This window comes from Dermacentor andersoni, chromosome 4 (genome assembly GCF_023375885.2).
Source record: "Dermacentor andersoni chromosome 4, qqDerAnde1_hic_scaffold, whole genome shotgun sequence".
Classification (NCBI taxonomy): domain Eukaryota; kingdom Metazoa; phylum Arthropoda; class Arachnida; order Ixodida; family Ixodidae; genus Dermacentor; species Dermacentor andersoni.
Genome location: NC_092817.1, coordinates 60,168,631 through 60,187,731, shown reverse-complemented (window position 1 = coordinate 60,187,731; position 19,101 = coordinate 60,168,631). Strand labels below are relative to the sequence as shown.

At 46.7% G+C, this 19,101-nt stretch overlaps 1 protein-coding gene across 2 annotated transcripts; it reads left to right on the top strand.

Moving 5' to 3' along the window:
* Positions 1-729: 729 nt before the first annotated feature.
* LOC126536166 (monocarboxylate transporter 12-like) lies at positions 730-15,507 on the top strand. 2 transcript variants are annotated; one of them, XM_055073838.1, is made up of 5 exons: positions 730-2,601; positions 8,500-8,709; positions 10,989-11,132; positions 11,325-12,410; positions 14,582-15,507. In XM_055073838.1, exons 2-5 carry the CDS (start codon positions 8,532-8,534, stop codon positions 14,776-14,778), a joined length of 1,605 nt encoding a protein of 534 aa, XP_054929813.1. In that variant the 5' UTR covers positions 730-2,601; positions 8,500-8,531; the 3' UTR covers positions 14,779-15,507. The 2 variants fall into 2 exon arrangements, with proteins under 2 accessions (XP_054929813.1, XP_050039000.1); XM_050183043.2 differs by having other exon boundaries at positions 730-2,652.
* Positions 15,508-19,101: the final 3,594 nt, after the last annotated feature.

The following is a 19,101-nucleotide window of genomic DNA, read 5'->3' as shown; positions in this document are numbered from 1 at the left end:
AGGTCCTGACTTCAAAGCTGATCACAACAGCGCATTATAGCTCCTGACGTCACCGGTCTCGGAGCAGTATTGCTCTCTTTCGCCAGCTGTCTGACATCCTGTGACTTCTCGGCAGGACGCTATGGGAAACCAAATTTCGCGCTGCAGTATTTAAGGTTATCTTATTTTAGTGGTCGTATCCTGACGTACGCTGGTGCGGATACACAACCAACGATTAGGACACAGAGAAGTTGAAACAGATAGAAAAATAAACGATGAAGTTCAACAAGGCTGTATTTCTTTAAACAAACCGTTCAGTAGTATATGTGGCTCAACAGTGCGGTCTTCTATATAAGTGCACGCTTAGTACGTCGCTGCTCTGCAGGGAGCGTTAATAGGATCCGCTCTGCCAGATGGCTTTGATGTTCACTGTTCTGGATGTTCCGCCAGGCGAAGATGAAAACGTCGTTGAAGGGGATCAATTGCAAGTCCTGCTGCACGTCTCGGAAAAGAAACTTTTGTGTTCATTATTTCGCTGCTGGTTTGACAGCTCGTGATAAATCGATAAATGAACTCTGGCTGGTAAGGTATTCATTCAAAAGCATTTAATTAATTTTTGCAGATGAATGTTGATTACTAGTGAAGAAAATAAATCCGAACTTCTCTTTTTTCTTCTCTTCTTTAATTTCGTGCAGAAACTTTCACGGCGTTACGTTGATGTGACGTAGCGGTTTCAACATTTTCTCGTACTTCGGCCACTTTGGTTCGAGAAGAGTTCTGGAACGTCGTTAGTATGAGTATTTTGTTCTTTTTAGGATGCCGCACTGTGTACTTTTTTTACCGATAAACAATTACTCGAAGATGCCAAAATCCATGACGTCATGACGAGCCGATGCGGGAATTTCAGGGTGGCGTCACCACCAGTCTTCAGATATTTAGGTCTTTCGTGCCTTTAGAAGCTTCCTCTCGCGGTAAGTGGCTGTTTTGCTACCGTATGAGGATGAAGAGACATGGGAAAGGTGGGGAGGCCAACCAGATGCGCGTCCAGTTTGCTACCCTGACACAGGGAAAAGAGGGGTTAAAGGATGAAAATAAATTAGAGAGAGGGAAGCATTGGCAAAACGAACACATGGGGCTGCCCATCACGTGCACAATTGGTCACCAAGGTCAGTCGGTTTCATAAAGTGAGTTAAGCGGCTCGTGGGGTAATACTCTCTAAACGTATCCATTCCTCGCGCAGAGTATAAGCACATGAAGCAGGTAAACAGCAAAAAAAAAAAAAAAGAAGAAAGACAAGCGCCAGAGATCGCGCTTCTCTTGTCTGCATCCTTGTTCCTGTTCTCCTGTTTCGCGTTCTTCTGCTTTGCGTCAGGAACCGATACGTTTAGTGAGCCCAAGCACCAACTTCCCCATGAGCAAGTTCTTTTGGAGTATCATGGGGTCATAGTCTAAGAATTTTGTCTAGGAAAATGGTATACGATCTAGCCCGTTGGCGCATGCAGTCCTGAGGATGTCGCGTTCGGCAGAAACGCACTTTACTAACGCAGCTTACTTTAATATTCTTCGTTTACCCGCCGCGGTGACTTAGCGGCTATGGTGGTGCTGCGGGTTCGAATCGCGGCCGCGGCGGCCACATTTCGATGGGGGTGAAATGCAAGAACGTCCGTCTCCCGTGCATTTGGGGCACGTTAAAAATCTCCTGGTGGTCAAAATCAATCCGCAGGGCCCCACTACGGCGTTCCTCGTAATCAAATCGTGGTTCTGGCACGTAAAACCCTAGAATTCATTCATTCAACGTTATTCGTTTAGTGTCCCTTGAATGGAGTTGTTGGTTCGTTGTGTACTTAAAAACTTGCTTACTCTATATTGTCGATTAGGTCAGTTTTATACGCTTACGGCAAAACGAGGCATACGCAGAGGAAAAAGACAGAAGCGGACACGGTACGTGATAAGAGACGGAATTACTAACAATAACGACTGCGAAATCCGGCAGCGAGATGTGGTTGCGAAACGCTTCAAGCGGGCCTCGCAGAAGCTCACAAACCGTCTAAAACTTCGGTAGCAACAAAAACGACTTCGGTTAGGTTTTTGTTGTGTGGGATAGGGGGCTTTTATTGCTTTTCTTTTTGTCTGTGTCGATTGATTGTCGCCAGCCGTCAAAAATACTCTCAAAGCGTTGTCATATTGCAACGTTGCTTCCGCGCTAGCATTCTTTCTTTCTTTCAAGGAAGCGCTGTGAGTGTTTTGCTGATTTGCCACCGGTGGGCGCGTGCGGCGACGCTTCTATTACTCTCTTGATGCTAACGCAGGCTGCTCATGCGGGCATATATGCACACAGAACAGCTCTGCCGGCAAGTCGCACGTGCGAGCTTGCGCCGCCGGAAAGCGAAAACAAACCGAACAAAGAACAAAAGCATTTGTGGGTCACGGTTTCCTGCTCGTCAGCGAGACGAGGCTTGAGCGCACAGCACACACACGTTGCGCGACGTGCCTGCCGCACCTCGACGTCGCCGCAAACGCCGAACGCATGCGCGCAGCTGTTCGCGCCTCTTCGTTGAAAATGGCCGCGGACCAGGGCGTGTGTTCCGGCAGAGAAAAATTTCCGTCGTCGCTGACGTGCTTGTGAGAGAGGAACTGCGTCTTCCTCGGATTCAACCGCGATTCTCAGTGCCGGTAAGATATATATACGACCATCCTTCTGCGTGAATTCTCTCCCCCTTTATATCCTTAATCTCGTGTTGCATTATAAACCGAGGCATCAAGAGGGGTCAGATATTTGCACTGCCCACGGCTCGGCGCTTTGTCGGGAATTTCGCAATGACAAGAGAGAAAAGATTAGAGGATCGCCCAAAACAGTGAAAGCAGGCACAACTTCGAGCTCGAGACTTCGGCCCCGAGCTCGAGCTCGGAGCCGAATGATTGGACGAGAGTGAACAGAGCTTTTACTTTTCTTTTCCTTCTTTCTCTCTTTTCTTTACAGCGAAGCTGTTTATGGCTAGGATTCCATGCATTTTCTTTCTCTGTCAACAAAAATTATCATCAATGCCTCATGCCACCGTAAGCACTCATACCCCCGAAAGCAAGAAAAAATGCAATGACTCATAGCAGCGTAAAGCAGAGGCTGCAAACCCTCAGTCACGTGAAGTGAACAATGGTGCACATTCTTTCTAATCACGCATACAATATACAGAGCAGCAGGTCGAAAAGTGACATCATCAATGGCTCATACCCCCATAAGCAATGGCTCGTACCCCCATAAGGTTAATGGCTACTCGCATTGCGTGGGTTAGTTGCGGTAATTTCAACCACAACGACGCGTGTGGCCGTTGTCGGTGATTTCAATGTGGATGTGTCGGGACCGAAAGGGAGTGGTTTACGCGTTTCGTGTGTTGCAGACATATCGCTTGCGATGCCACACCGATCCGGCCCAACGGACCATCCAGCGGCGTTTGTGCATCGATTTGACATTATCAAAGAATGTGTTGGTTGGCGAGTATGCCGACCAGTGTATATCATAGCGACCACAAAGCCATTCTGACCGTCGATACTAAGTGACACTGATTGATTCAATAAAGTCTTTACTACAAGTTTTCTTACAGAATCTCTCTCTCTCTCTCTCTCTCTCTCTATATATATATATATATATATATATATATATATATATATATATATATATATATATATATATATATATAGTATGTATGTATGTATGTATGTATGTATGTATGTAAGGGTAGCTCAAACAGTTGAAAAGCTCAGCCTTGGACAAGACCAGGACCACCCCCGTTTACCACCCTTCCCCTTGAATATATATATATATATATATATATATATATATATATATATATATATATATATATATATATATATATATATATATATATATATATATAATATGTAATGTATATAAATATATAAATATCACTGTAAATGAGTTAGTACCTTTCTTCGTAATTCTGTGTCACGTCTGTGTCGTGTGCTAAACAGCTTCACTGGTCATTCACCGTCACAGAGTGGAATGGCTGGGGATATTTTTTTTTTCTTCTCTCACTGTAGTAGCGCCCTTATTGCTATCGCATAAATGTACTTTTCTGATATAGTGCAACTTAATATTCATCTTTAGTGTGTCTTTTAAACAGTGTTACCCGCCGTGGTGGCTTAGTGGCTACGGCATTGCGCTGCTAAGCACGAGGTCACGGGTCCGCTTCCCAACCGCGGCGGCTGCATTTCGTTGATGGCAAAATGCAAAAAAAAAAAAAAAAAAAAAAAAAGACGCCGGTGTGTCGCGCATTGGGTGTACGTATACAGAACCCCAGATGGTCAACAATTAACCCCTTCTCTGCCGATGACGCTCGTCATGACAACGAGCGTTTTCTGGTGTCGATGAGGAATTAACTCGTCGTGAATTTTTTGGTAGTTTTTGCACATGTGCAAGTGTTCAGTTTCTTGTAATTTTGACAAGAAAATAACAAGCAATGACTTCCGCCAATTTTTATGCACTTCTTATAGTTTCTTTTTTTTTTTCGGAACCTGTCACGGCAGTCAAGGGGTTAATCCGAAGTATCCCAGTACGGCGTGCGTCACTCATATTCAGATTGGGGCTTTGGCACGTGAAACACAAGAATTAAATTGAAGTTTCAACAGCGTGAAGAACGACTTTCGAGTTGCTAAATCGATAGCCCTTCGCCGCAGGTTCTTGGCTGTTTGGCCGCTATAGTTCGCTCCAGTTGCGTCCGCCCTTGAACTCACCGGCCTGGCACGAGCTCAACTCTAACGCCCGTCCTCTGGCTCCCGCTGTATCCCGGGCGGGCTTCGCTTTCGCCGCTCGCTCGCCCTACTGCATGGCGCGGCACGAGCTCACGCGCCCCGCGCAACGTGGTCGAAGCTCGGCATGCGAACGTAACAGTCGCACGACTTTCTGCGCGCGCAGATGGTCGCGGATAACTTGCATTTGCCTTGTTGACGTGAATTCGAAAGCGACGCCGGCACACTGAAGCGAAGCCGGTTACATTCCTTCTCGGCAGGAACATAAGGCAAACGTTACTATTATAACTACTGCTGACTAAAGATGCTTGCAACAACATTCGCATTTGTGTGCGCTTGTGTTTGTGTGTGTGTGTGTGTGTGTGTGTGTGTGTGTGTGTGTGTGTGTGTGTGTGTGTGTGGTGTGTGTGTGTGGTGTGTGTGTGTGTGTGTGTGTGTGTGTGTATGTGTGTGTGTGTGTGTGTGTGTGTGTGTGTGTGTGTGTGTGTGTGTGTTTTAAGACGTGCACAGTTCCAGTTCCACAGGCATGTGCATGTGGCTTGTCCTGCAGTAACGTAGCAGCAACATAGCGGGAACATGGTCCTGGAGATAGAGATGCACACAGAAGGTTGTGCGGTCTCACAACCTTCGGTGAGGTTTACATGAGCCAACAACTTCACAGTGTGCGCACTTTTCTAAGCCGCCGCCCTGTGCTATACCGTCACGTGTTCAACGCACTTTGGAAATTGCGCACATTTTTTAGTTTGTTTCTCCTTTCTTATTTTCGCTGATGCGCCTGCTTTGCCGTAGGCGCGATGTCGTGAGCTTCGCCAAGCATTCTGGAGCTGTTGGGCCAGACCCGCGAAAACCTGCGGCACAAACACCGATGCTGTATTTAGATCTTCTCTCCCTTCACTTTCTAACTTTACTTTTGTCACTTCATCTTTCTTACCTCGAACTTTTTTTCTTTCACGTCTTACTGTTTTCACTGCTTGTCGCCTTGAGTATACTTGTTTATTTCATAGTGCTGGAGTGCATGGTTTGGACTAAACATGTTTACTGTATAAAGCCGGTATGCAGTTTCTTACTATACTCAGTGGTCGTCGGACTTGGCTTGGTCATTTCATGATGAAGTCATGGTTATTTCAGTCATGCTTGAGCACTTTGTAACAGCTGCGGTTTAGAACACCTGACGAGTCAGCTGGTCATTCCTGAATGTACTGCTCATTTGTGCTGAAAAAAAAAAAAGACCTTAAGTGTTTGCTAAGGCAGCGGCTGTGTCCCCGTTCAAATGCCATTAGTGTGCCTTGGTAGAGTGTCGTGCTTCTTGTTAAGTTATTGAAGTGAAGTACGTTCTGCAAGGTCTTTGTCACAGTAGTGGCGCGGTTTCCTGTTTCTCACGCTCACTAATAAATAATAATAAGAAATTAATTGCAACACGTCTACTAACAAAATCTAAAAAAATAAGAGAGAGAGAGAGAGAGAGAGAGAGAGAGATGCGACATACTGAGCATCAATTTTGACAACCTAGTGGTTTTCTTCTGTTCGCTGTTGTATGCCGGGGTTCCGTGACAACCGGGAACCACGTGCACGATATATATGATGTCGATCCCTCCGGCTTTACAGTATGGTAGGAAGACTGGTTTATCAATATTTAACGAAAAGGTATTAACGCGCGGCGCCTACTCCGTCCCATTCCGTCGGGGAATTAGTAAGAGAAAGCAGCCGAAGTGTTCAAGTGTCTCCCTCTCGAGACTGACTCAGTAGAAGCTCCGGCCCCTTTCCCGGCTGCTTTTGGCCCACACTGGATTCGCTATACAGGGGGTGCATGCAGCGGTACGTAGTACGTTCTTCAACGCGCGGTGCTTGGCTCGGCGGTAAGCAAGCGGCCGGTCGCCGGCATCTGGCAGACAGTCCTCTCGGTTGCTTCATATATATAGCGCTCGGCACCCGATCCTCCGGGCCTGATGGAAGTCCACACGCTGCGTATTCTCTCTTTGCGGTGGCGGGTCGGTGCTGTCTTGTTCATTGACCCGTACGTGTAGAACTCCACGGATCGCCTCGTCTGGTGCTTGCGTAAGCTGAACACTCGCGTAGCTTTCCTGTGGGAGCAATGGGAGGGTAACTTGCTCATAGCGTTGGCATTCGCCCTCAGCGTCGCGCGAACGTAGAGCCGATGCTCTCACGGGGTTGGTCTCCGGACCTTGATGATAATGGCTCCTATATCTACAAAACGCCGCAGCCACCGAGATGCAGTGTAAAGAAAAATAAGCGTTTAATGCCCCGGAACGCTCGTTTAAGTAATTTTCTGCAATAGCTTTAATTATACACTGCACAGTTAAAATGTTTTTTTCTCTCGTACATCACCCACACCGTGCTTCCTATTTCAACGAAATGTAAGCAACATATGCTTAATTTAGTTCACCGAGAATACCGGAAAAGAGCAACTACGTGCCTTGCATAACGCATGAAGATATGGAGAAAACTAGTATTCAGTAATAATTCTCAAAGCACATAATCACTCCAGACACCTTGAAATTTCGGTACGTCTCACCCCATTCTCTCTAAATATCAAATTTCTGCTCCTTTCGATTCTCCCAGCGTTTTATTTTTTGTAGCCGTTATATAATATAAACGCCTCTAAACAGGTAGAAAGCGACAAATAATTAATTTTCATTTAGCCTCTAATTAACCTACACACTCCGAAATTTTGCCTCCACATCGTACCTATAACACGCCACTTATTTCTTCTATAATGAATATAAACCCAATGAATAATCTAGTCATTTCGGGTCACCGCGAGAACACGCACATAGCGTTTTTGAGCGCTTACATTGTCGCACCAACAGCTTTGCTGTAATAGAATGAATTTGGTGTAGGTCTTACACGGGACAACAAAAATCGACTCTCGCGTTATTCTGAAGAGAGGCTGTCCCGGACATGGCGGTTTTGCACTGTCGCACCTGAAAAGGCATTTTAAGCGCGTGTGGCCCCACTGCGCGAGACTAGACGACTGGTACAATGACGTATGAAGATAAATATACTAACAATCAATCGTCCTCACGGCCGCCCTGCCTGAAGGACCACAATGGCGTTATGTTCCTTGCACCTCGTCTTAACGGGAGCGCAGTATATGTAGCTACATCAACCGTCGCCGCAGTAAAAGCCGTCTGCCTGTTTTCTTTTCGTTTGACTTTATGTCTTTCTTTCTTTCTGTCTCTGCGTGTGGTTTACAGCCAGTTCTCGCAGAGGTTTTCTTACACGCGGGGCTGCTTCGAAGTCAGAAGGCGCATTCTTGCTCCATCACTCTGGGGGATATCAGTTGCAACACGCATTATTGCATAAGCGATAAGCCAGCGGGCAGTGTTTTTTGTCGTTCTGTAGTGGGGCGTCGCATTCGACATTGCATCACGCTGAATGCCGAAAATGATCGGGCCGATAACACTGCGCCGGATAGCTGTCTGGATGCACGAAAGCTTTGAATCCAGGCCCTGCTCGGTGAAGCGCGATTCTATTCGAGAGACGGGGCATTCAACGGAAAGGCGAAGGAACGCGCAAACCTGACACTTGCGATGTACCCTTTCTGTCTCTCTCTCTCGCATCCGATCCGCAAAGTCATCTATCGTATGTCTTTCGCAACGTAGTAACTATAGTCCGCACGCTGCGTCTGTGACTCCTGGCTGACAGACCGGAGGCGTTGTGGCAGATACAAGGTCGCGATAAGTGGTCATCGTATCTTGGAGGGTGATAACCATTTTTCGAGGGGTCACCTTGCAGCCTAAGGAGCGCGGAGAAGCTGAGAAGGCACGATGGACTCGCCTCGGAGTTGGGCGGTCGCCGCGGCGTGCTGCTGGATAAACGTGTTCACTTTCGCCCTGGTCCGCTCGGCTGCCGTGGTGTACGTGGCGCTGCTGCAGGCTTTTCCGGTGACCAGAGAGCAGGCGTCCTGGCCCGTCAACCTGTCCGTCGTCTGTTACTTCCTTACAGGTGCGCATCCACTGTGACTGTCGTTGTTCTTTATCGTTAGAGCTGCGAAACTAACCGTAGAAATAAATAAAGCAAGAAAGTGCTCTCAGTTCGAGATTGACACATCCAGACACCACCTTGTGTCACGGGGCATCAATACATTGCGGCGCATTGTTCTGGCAAACGTGGCCCAGACTCGGGCAACGGACCTCGTATGATACGCCCAATTCTCCAAAGCGACGGAGGGAGAACAGTGCGTTTGTATTGACCCTCATAAGGTTTACAGTGCTATATCCTCAAGGGGGCTATTTCACGGCTCGAAGTCAGCTGTGCGGTCACGAGCGAAGAGTGTGGTCTCGAGTGTGTTTAGATGGGCCATAGATGTGCGGTTGTTCTTCAGGACGAACCATGTGTACTGGGCTCTAACTTTCTAAAATGGCACGAAGGCATGACTGCTGAGTAACTCAACAAGTATATTGACAATAATAATGCTAGTGATACACATCGCCTTATATTAAGCTGCTCGTGTCAGTGCGCGCAACACAAACTGTAGCAACATATATAGGAGTACAGACTTTTGAGCTAGTGGATTTGATTAGTCACTGGGACCACAGCGTTCAGGTGGCGCGGACAAGGAAGAAACGACAAGGACGGACGGGCGCCCGCTCTTGTTGTTCGTCATTGTCCGCATAAGCGCTGTGGTCCCAACAACTGTAGCAACATACGGGCCGGTTAAAATACCGATACCCACTAGACACATGTGCATCGAAACCATATTTTTATTCAACGTGCAGCGCCTGCTAGGAGTGAGAGAGAGAAAAGTGCTGGTCCTTAACTGGTGGCTAAAAATATAGAGAGGCAGTTCTCGATTTCTGTAGCCGGTGCATTGTGCCACCAGTACATTCTTTTGAAATATAACGGCTCACCGCCGACACCCACGAGCGTTGTGTTATCACGATATTTACGGCACTCATATAGCCGCAGCGTCTGGTGCAACGTTGTTATCGTATTATCGTATGTTATCCGAGATTGTCCTGCGTTGCAGGGTTGCGCGTTCAGCGACAGCCGCGAGCCCAGTAGTCCATTTCATTGCATTTCTAGCGTTTTGAGTTCAGATAAGCAAGGATGATGCGCTAGGAAGATGCATTGCACGACTGTATCAAATGGGGCCCCTCCTCCACTCGCTAAAGACGCGCACCTTCTATATATTGTCACGTGGTAGCGACGGTCAAGAACGCAGTAGCAAAATTGCGAATGGCGAGCTAGCGTTTTATCTCGCGAACCTGTGCCCTCAAAAACCTGCTGCACTCAAAGAACAACGAGAGCGGCGAACACAGCCGGCGATCGGCCAAAATCTAATCCGCCGTCTAGCGCGTCTGCTTTTATACATGAGGCATCGATGTTTGCAGAGCAATAGCTGGTGTCCGCGTGTCTTCCAGAAAGTTCTACATAATTCGCGTCGCACATGCAATCAGATTACGCCAGCTTCGGTGAAAACAGACGGCAGATAGAACCACCGATAAGATTCGAGAAACTTCCGATATATACGGGCGCGTCTACGCTGAACGATAAACGATAACATTTGTGAGACGGTGAAGAGCGGTCACCCGGGAAAGATAAACAAATACACGTGTCAATATAGACGTTGCACGAGCAAACAGGTAATTCGAGAGGTACTTATGTTTCAAACATGCTACATGAGCCGTCGTCATCGTCACGCGAAAGTCGATGAGCATAGTGCTAGCGGTACTGTGTCGCTGGACAATGGGCCACTGTCGTTTCTATGGAAACATCTGGCGACGTCATGTTTCGGGGGAGTCGCGTCGGCTGTAGCCATATTTCGACTCTTGTCTCGAGTACGTTTAACGGGCATTTGTAGACCGCAGGAATGCGGCGTAGCTTAAAAAATGATGACAGCCAGGCATACCACACTGGCCACGGCCGTGTTGACCATAGTTCGTACGTGTGGCAGTATCATAATTACGTATTCCGGCCTCGCCACTACTTTTTCTTGAAACCCCTGATTGAGTAGGCCTTGCAAGATAAGAACTTGATGATGGAAATTTGATTATTTACGAATGAATTCGTTGTCTCGTTAAGACTGCATCCTTTCCATTGGCTACCCTGTATAAGGGTCGTTAATGCGCCTTGTGTCGATCGTAACATAGTACGCCATTGCTACGACAGTCACTAGCTATGGCCCACTCAGCAACGTTGCCATTGCTGAGGGGCGCAATTGTCTTTTGAAAGTGCCTGTTACCACAGCTCCAGTGTGCTGTTCTGTTATTTGGTGGTCGCAGGTCCTATCGCTGGCGTGCTCGCGAGGTACATCCCCATTTGGAAGCTGACGGTAATAGGATGCCTCGGTGGTTCGCTGGCCGTGTGCGTTTGCGTCTTCGCACAGTCGATGATCTTCCTGGACATCTTCCTTGGCGTCACCCACGGTGAGCGCCTTTCTTTTATTTCTCGGCCGTCGAGTCTGCGGTCCCCAAATGCAAGAACGAAATTGAATGGCAATATAAGATCGATGCAGAAACATTGAATGCTTAGCTACAACGTCTGCATAAAAGGAAATGAACCGAAGGAGTCTGTGACGTCAACTTGCTGATTCGTTCGTCTCATTGATTCAAATGCAGGGACGTGCATCGGCCTGCTGGCTCTCTTCAGCGTCGTGATCAACCAGCACTTCTACAAGTACCGCGCCATGGCGTCCGGAATCAGCAACGCGGGCTTCACAATCGGAGGTCTCATCTTTCCTCCCGTCATACAGTCGCTCGCAGACTACTACGGCATTCGCGGTGCTCTTCTACTCGTCGGCGCCCTCATGCTGAACTCGGTGGCAGGAGCTTTTCTGCAGCGCACTACGCCGAAAGAGCAACCGGAACCTCCACTCAGGGGCGATGACGCGCCCAGCACCGGCGATACGCTGCAATGTCCAGAGGAAGAAGACGCCATGATAAAAAGGCGCGAGGAATTCGAGGATAATAGCCTCCGCGGGAACGTTGCAGCGGTCACCGAAACTGAGTTTTCTGATGCAATGGATGAGCCTGGGACAGACGGAGCTGGCGAAGCCAACGGAGTTCATTTCCAAATCAAGAGTTCAGGGACGAAAGGACACGAAGTGGACAGTGATGAGGAAGATGACAGCGCGAAATTACGAGTGCTGGTTGCCCAAGGTTCCAGCCAGCCAAAAGCTGTTAAGAATCTTACGCCGGGCATCGCAATAAAGAAGGGCGCACCAAGTCGCAAGAGAAGTCCGCTGCTATCGTTCTTACTGTTTCCAGCGTTCTATCTGATTTCATTTTCGTTGTCGATAATACTGTTCAATATGAGCACATACATGACCGTCATTGTTGACTTTGCTGTGGACCGTGGCGTTTCCAAGTGGAACGCCGTGTACCTGATATTTGCCTACGCCGTAGCTGATCTGCTGGCCAGACTTGGCTCCGGCTGGATTACGGACAGAAAGTACCTGCTCAAGAGCACCATGATGGGCTCGCACTTTGTGCTGTGGGGCGCCTCGCTCTACGTGATGCCGTTATGTAGCCAGTACTACTGTCACGTTGCCCTGTCCGTACTGTCCGGTTGGTGCAACGGCTCGACACTAATACTCATTGCGGTGTTCTTCATGGAATTAGTGGGCATCGACAAACTGGGCGTCTGCTTCGGCATCGCGACAACGTTCGCAGGGCTCCTGGGCCTCGCGAGACCATCGCTTATAGGTGAGCGAAATCAGTTTCTGCGCTTGCACTGCTTAGGGAGCTTGAACCATGCGCAGAGGACATACGCAGGGTGAAGGCATCAAGAGCGAGCGTGAGCCAACGGCCAACTTTGAGCCGTGGCGCCACGCTCGAAGCCAGAAATACCATTGAAAAATATATTTCGCTTAAGCGCGCCAAGCGTTGCTGAGCGTCCCTTAATGAAACGTATACTCGCCCATTCCGGCGTTGCGCCACGGCTCAAAGCGCCGAGTCATCTAGCCTAGTCTAGAAGATGTTGCGTGAGCAGAAGTCTGCCATTGTCATGACTGAGGGTCTAAGCGTTAGCTTCTCCTTAAGTTGACGTCGGGCGCCTGACTTTCGCTATGCCATCTTGAACGAGACAAAGGCCTGGTTCAGAGGAAAAACAAATGTATTCTTAAATGATAATCATTATTTCTTTATAAAATGATTTAAAATACGCATCTGAAGATTGTCAAGAACAGGTGGAACCGTGTAGGACAATTCACATATGCTATCGTAACGCCGATTAGGAGCGATAGGTCTTCGCAGAAGCTAAATTTTTAAACAGCAAAAAAGAAAAATGTTTAGACCAGGTAGTCTACTCAACCTAAAGCGAGTGACATACATAAACCGGGCGCTGCGACAGTCCGTCCACACTGACTACGGGTGTTCGGCATCGGGACATGATGTTGGCGGCGTTGTTTTCTCGTGAATTTGCCGGCTGGCGTTTATCCACCGTCCCCGGAGCAGAGTGCTGAAGTGTCGGATTGGCCCGGTTTTTTAAGCTCCTCAAGGTGCCGATATTCACCTCTAGCCGCGTTCAGCGCATACACGAAGCGTACACGTGCGCACTGGTTGCCACCGTAGTTCACACCCTACACTGGCGGTCGCCCACACTCGAGAACAATGCAAGCACACGCGAAACAACAGTCACGGGCGCACACAGTTCCGCGTATCGTTCGGATGGGTTGCTACTGTGGTTTAAGACTCTGCTGGCGGTCACCTTCACTGGCGAGCAGTTTAATGATGGACAAAGCAACTGCCACCGACGCACACAGTTCAGATCACCTTCGCTGCCGTTGGCTTGCGCTTGCACTCTTAGAGAAGGGAACACTTTAGTAGATTTGCGTACGCTTGTCGATAAAGAAAAAAAGAAGAGGAAAAAGAAGCTACTCTCCTGGGAAATGTTGGCATACCGCGACTTTTGCGCCAGCCATGATCATCTAACTAGTCGATTTATAGAGGACGCTCACCCAAGTTGAATTCTCGTTTTCAGCTCTCGTCGCAGAAGGATATAGGTGATGGCGTTACTGCATGCCGTATGCATGCGTAAATGTATGGAGTAATTTGCGCTACTGTAATCTAGCGCGCTTGATAGACGTCCCGGGAAACACTGGCAAAGCCATTGCAGGCTGCATATGGGTGACACTTTCTAGATTAAGGTAGGTAGACAGCAAGAATCTATTTCTTCGTTCATAATCACTCCTCGCGAAACACTACAGTGCCGTGACGAAAGTAGTCTTCCACGTCCCACACATCCTATCGGAATTCTTTTTGTTATCTATTCCTGTTGCTCGCCGTCATTGCATGGCTCGCACCGCATTGTTATCGTGACAAGATAGGATCGAAGAGAAAGAATCGTTACAAAAGGCCGTTCCATTTTCTTTTTGTCACTGCAATATGGCCCTAAAAAGCCCTAGTGGTTGAACGTTTGACGCTAAACCCATAAAGAACACTTTAGCGCATATCACTATAGGAGAGACAAGAATAGAAACAGGACAACACGGTACACCACTTCCCAATTGATTTGCAGCGTGAGAATACGATGCTCTTAAAAAGCGTTACCACACCCGCTTTCCTCTTACCATATTCATGTCATCCAACCTAGAATGCAATTTCTTCGGGAGACGCGTTACCGTTACCTACACGGGCATTCTTTTTGCGGTTATGATAAAATCCGCTGCGATTATTTCCCGCGTCTTTGTTGCGTGCAAATGTATGGGCGAAAAGGCTTGTTCTACGGCTCGGAATTAGTTGCAAGGATGATCGGCCCACGTATTTTGCCGGTGTGCCCTTGAAGATGGGTTTTCCTTGGCCTTCTCTTTCTCGACCTTAATCTTTTGTGATCTCAAGTACACGTGCGATTACATGTGCTGATCTTGTCCTCGCAGGTTTATACAGAGACGCCCACGGAGACTACGAGGGCCTTTTCGGTCTCATCGGCGGCGTGTCGTTGGGCATGTCCCTACTGTGGCTGTGCTATTACGTGCAAGAACGGTGCGCGTCACGTAGAAAGCGAGAACCTTCATCGTGGACTTGGCCAAAGCTGGCAGCGATCTTCACATCGGAGGAAAAGAGCTGGAGTTAGGGCGAATGTGGATTCGCCAGCCACCTTCATTTGTTCTCTCGCGTTTCACCGGTGAAAAAAGAGTGCATCATCGTAAATATCTTCGCGTCCGCCAGTTAATTGTCTTTGCGACGTTGCGCCCTAACGGCACATTCGAGTGGTCGTCTTAGACCGCGCTGGTAAACGCTACATAGGTCGTTCAAGGCAACAAATATGCGTTACTGCTACCATCAGGCAGAGAGAGAGGGAGAGATAATAATGAAGCCAAATTATTGCTATTAGTACTGCGATATGCTATCCTTCGCTCTAAGAAAAAATGTACACCCTCTCGGTCGTGCGTATGTAACCCTCAAACAACAATCGCCATCTGTCCTGCTTGCTTGCTTTTCCTTCCTTTAAAACTCTGCGCGCGCTGCTTTCCTGTCAAGAAGCCTGTGTCACGTAGACACGCGTATGTCGTTTGCAACCTGAAAGTACCGGGCACACAGCGTTAAAGAAAGGAAGCTTGGTACCCTGGATATATGACGGTTATTGTTCGGGAAAGAGATAAGGCCCAAAGACGTCGAAACTCTTATTACTGTGGGGACTGTCAGATTTCAGCATATCGTCAAAGTCGGGCACCATGTTTTCGTTTTGAGCCAATCATAGCTCACAAGATGGCGAATTTGACAGTGTATATATATGGCAGCTCCTGATGGTGTCATACATATCTGCCTATTCTCGCAATACATGCTTCAAAGCTCTCGTTCACATTTTTTGTGGTGTTGCCAGGACACTCCGAAACGACCAGCCAAATATGCCATCATACTACATTCTGAATCGGGGCCCGTATTCACAAAGCTTCTCTTACATGAGTGTGTTTCCTCATTGGCCGACCCTTGAGGCCTGCCAGTCTCGATATAGCGACTTATGTGATAACGAGACGACCATCTCAGCTATAGACGATGACGGATGGTGCTTGCGAAAGATTAGTTTTGTTGTGAATGCGATCCCCGATTGCGTTTCTGGGTAATTTCTTTTTTTATTGATGTGAAAAGGTGAAGTTGGCGCCAATATTGGCGCCGGCTGCACCTCTTCGCAGGGCAAGCAATACTTAAAGCACGAAAGCACAGAAGGCAGTAAAATATTCCAAACATTTTCAATGTTCTACACACGAGTGAACGAAATCACCTAATGGAACTATTTCTTAAAAAAAAATAACTTAAATTCTTCGGTTTTACGCGCCAGAACCGCGACATGATTACGAGGCACGCCAATTAATTTTAACCGTCTGGAGTTCTTATTCATTAAACTTCTTTCTGGGCGAGTTGGTGCATACTTGACATAAAAATTGTTACAGCGCAAACACATGCAACCGTGTGTCCCGTCCTTGATACTTTGTGGTTGCATGTGTTTGCGCTGTAACAATTTTTATGTCAAATGGAGTTCTTATTGACGTGCTCCTAAATCTACCTAGACGAGCGTTTTTGCATTTTGCCCCCATCAAAATGTGGCTGCCGTGGCCGGGCTTGAACCCCCGACCTCGAGCTAGGCAGCGCAACCCCATAGCCACTAAGCTACCGCGGCGGGTCGTAAAGGAACAAAAGGACACTCCGAGACACGTACAGTCCTCTGAAAAAGTGAGAGTACACAAAGGACTCTGAAAACACGCACATACCTCTCTCAAAAGAACTAGGCGTTTTGTCTACTGATGTCCGATCGTTTAGAAGAAATAAAAGAAGTGGATGTTTTGTTAGGTGCATGTAAACCCAGATAATTTTGTTACAAGGGAAAAAAATAAGTTTTGATGCCATGAAAGTTGCCTAAGACTTGAATGCTCATTTTTGCCCAAGGTTTAAGCATTAAGAGGTCCCGTTACGGTCGCTGACATCGGCACCTCCTCCTGTACATCAACAGATTGTAACATGAGGTCATTTTTAAAAAAATATGATATGAGGAGATGTTGGCGCACAATTTAAGGCACCGGCTACTCCTTATCTCTTGAATGGTTCTATCATACAACACACAGGGTTCAAGATTACATACCAAATAATCATTTCACCCAAGCACCAGGATTTGTCACGCAACGTTTTCACAGGAAGACTATGACGTCAGAAACACATGCTACATACAATAGACAAGTTAAATAACTCCACAGTTATGTAGATAAAAGCCTCAAAGATACAAACGATGCTTCCGCCTAATAACACAGTGTCTAGTCTGCGGGTGGTACATACATCGTGTGAATGCATTATCACATATAGTCACAACAGTACAGTCAACATAACATAATTCACGAACACTTGCATATATACAGCGGCATTGAAATGAAGGGAACAATAAAAGCGGTAATAACGTCCAACAATGTCGCTGTCTTCAAGAAAAGTCTTTAGTGCTTTTAAAGCGCTCTTCTGCAAGGACGTTGTTGGCCAAGTATCCAAAAGTTTTCTTAAACTGAAAGGCCTGCGGTCTAATTTAATTAGGGTTGATTTAAGTAGGCTTCTTGGTGTGTCGTGATGTGGGCAATCTAGAAGGAGGTGATATATATCTTCGTCTACAAATCCACAATCACATTCGGGGGTTTCCGCACGGCCAATTCTGTCTAAGAAATGCTTTGTGTAGGCAGTGCCTATCCTTAATCGATGAATAAGCGTTTCCATAGTTCTTTCTAATGACAATGACATCGTTCATGTGCGAAATACATCATACATGATGTCATGTTATTGTGACACTGAAGAACCAGACAGCGTTAATAAACTTAACTTGATTCTGAAGTCTTAACCAAACATCAAAAGTAGTATCGATCGTGGACTCCTTTCAAAAGTTATCCTCTGCAGTGTAGACAACGATTAATGAATAACTTATTAGTTATCACTTTATCTATTTATTTGATGAACAGTAAATGACTGTTATAATGCTGAAGACGAAAGGTTACGTCATTCGTCACATGCATGCCGTATAAATTATCAGAAATAATTGTGACATCAATTTGTGCGTTTGAAATGTAATAGCCCTAATACATATTTCATAATACCTTCTTTAGACTTCAACTTAAGGGCCATGCCAAAAATAAATGTTACAGTGAGACTCAAATGCTGCAGAGCAATGTATGTATACAACTTATCGCTATGCCGCAGCGAGCGAGTGAGCACTGAAGGACACGGGCAAACTAAAGCAGTTGTTCAAGAAATCCAGTTTTTCACTGACCAGTTTTCTGCGTATGTTTTATGTGTGCCTCCAACGAGTCTGGGCTGTACTGCTGCATTCTGAACGCACAAATAAGCGCTGCAGTAGAAAAATTCTCACGCCAGCACTACACTAGGAGGAGCGGCGCGAAGGTTTAAGAAACCGCCATTTGCATAGGCACGCTTTCTTCATTTAAAACACAGTCTGCGCACTTATCGCGTCCCTACAAGCAGGGAAACGCAGTGACATGTAGGGCTTTCAAGCGGTTCTATCCCAGGATAGTTTTCGTTTAGTAAAGTATTAGAAGACGTTAAGTGTTCTTTGTCAGTGCTCTCGAAGTCCGGTCTGTCACAGACGCGTCACACGCGCACTCCGTATGATCATGGAGTCATGTTGGAATTTGGCAATGCACGTTCGGGTTAAAAGCGGTACTGATTGGTTTGTTTATTGAAATGTTTTCTACTGGAATGTTTACACTCTGGCGTAGCGGGGCGTGATTATTTGCCTTTTTATTCATCATGACCATGCTACTCGACTCACTTTGAATGAGCAGTCAACCAATCAAGAATTCGTTTACCGTGCGCAGGAACAACCCTGAGATCTGAGTGCTGGCGCACGCTTATAATAATAATAATAATAATAATAATAATAATAATAATAATAATAATAATAATAATAATAATAATAATAATAATAATAATAAAACCTTAATTGCCACACTAAACATTACACAGCAAAAGGTTGCCAAGTTTAGGCAAAGGCTTGAGGTGCAGCGTTCGGCATTGAGGCCCACCGAACTAGAAACCGAGACACAAAAATAGGCACGCAATTTCTCACCGTAATTACAAATGCTGTGGGACAAAAATTCAGGTGCCCACCCGTACCACATTTTCTTTGTTCTACTTTTCTTGTTTACGCCTATTCATTGAAAACGGATCACGTAGCTGTGTGATCAATCAACACATAGCGAAACGCTAAAGGGTCTAAAACGTTCCGCATGTTGTGTAATCACCCAGACTAGTCAGGGGGACGCGGGCCACGGGTAAATATTGGACTACGGAGTTTTATTGTCCAGATGTCAATACAATGAAACAGTTTCTGCAAACAGCAAGTTTAGCATACGTAAATATGAAATACGTTTATATCATCATGGTAATTACATAGAAAACCGACTTTCTT

Bases quoted from the DNA above. Each gene is read 5' to 3' on its own strand.
- LOC126536166 (XM_055073838.1), top strand. From the start codon at position 8,532: ATGGACTCGCCTCGGAGTTGGGCGGTCGCCGCGGCGTGCTGCTGGATA. The intron at 8,710-10,988 runs GTGCGCATCCAC...TGGTGGTCGCAG, and splicing joins CGTCTGTTACTTCCTTACAG to GTCCTATCGCTGGCGTGCTC. The intron at 11,133-11,324 runs GTGAGCGCCTTT...ATTCAAATGCAG, and splicing joins CTTCCTTGGCGTCACCCACG to GGACGTGCATCGGCCTGCTG.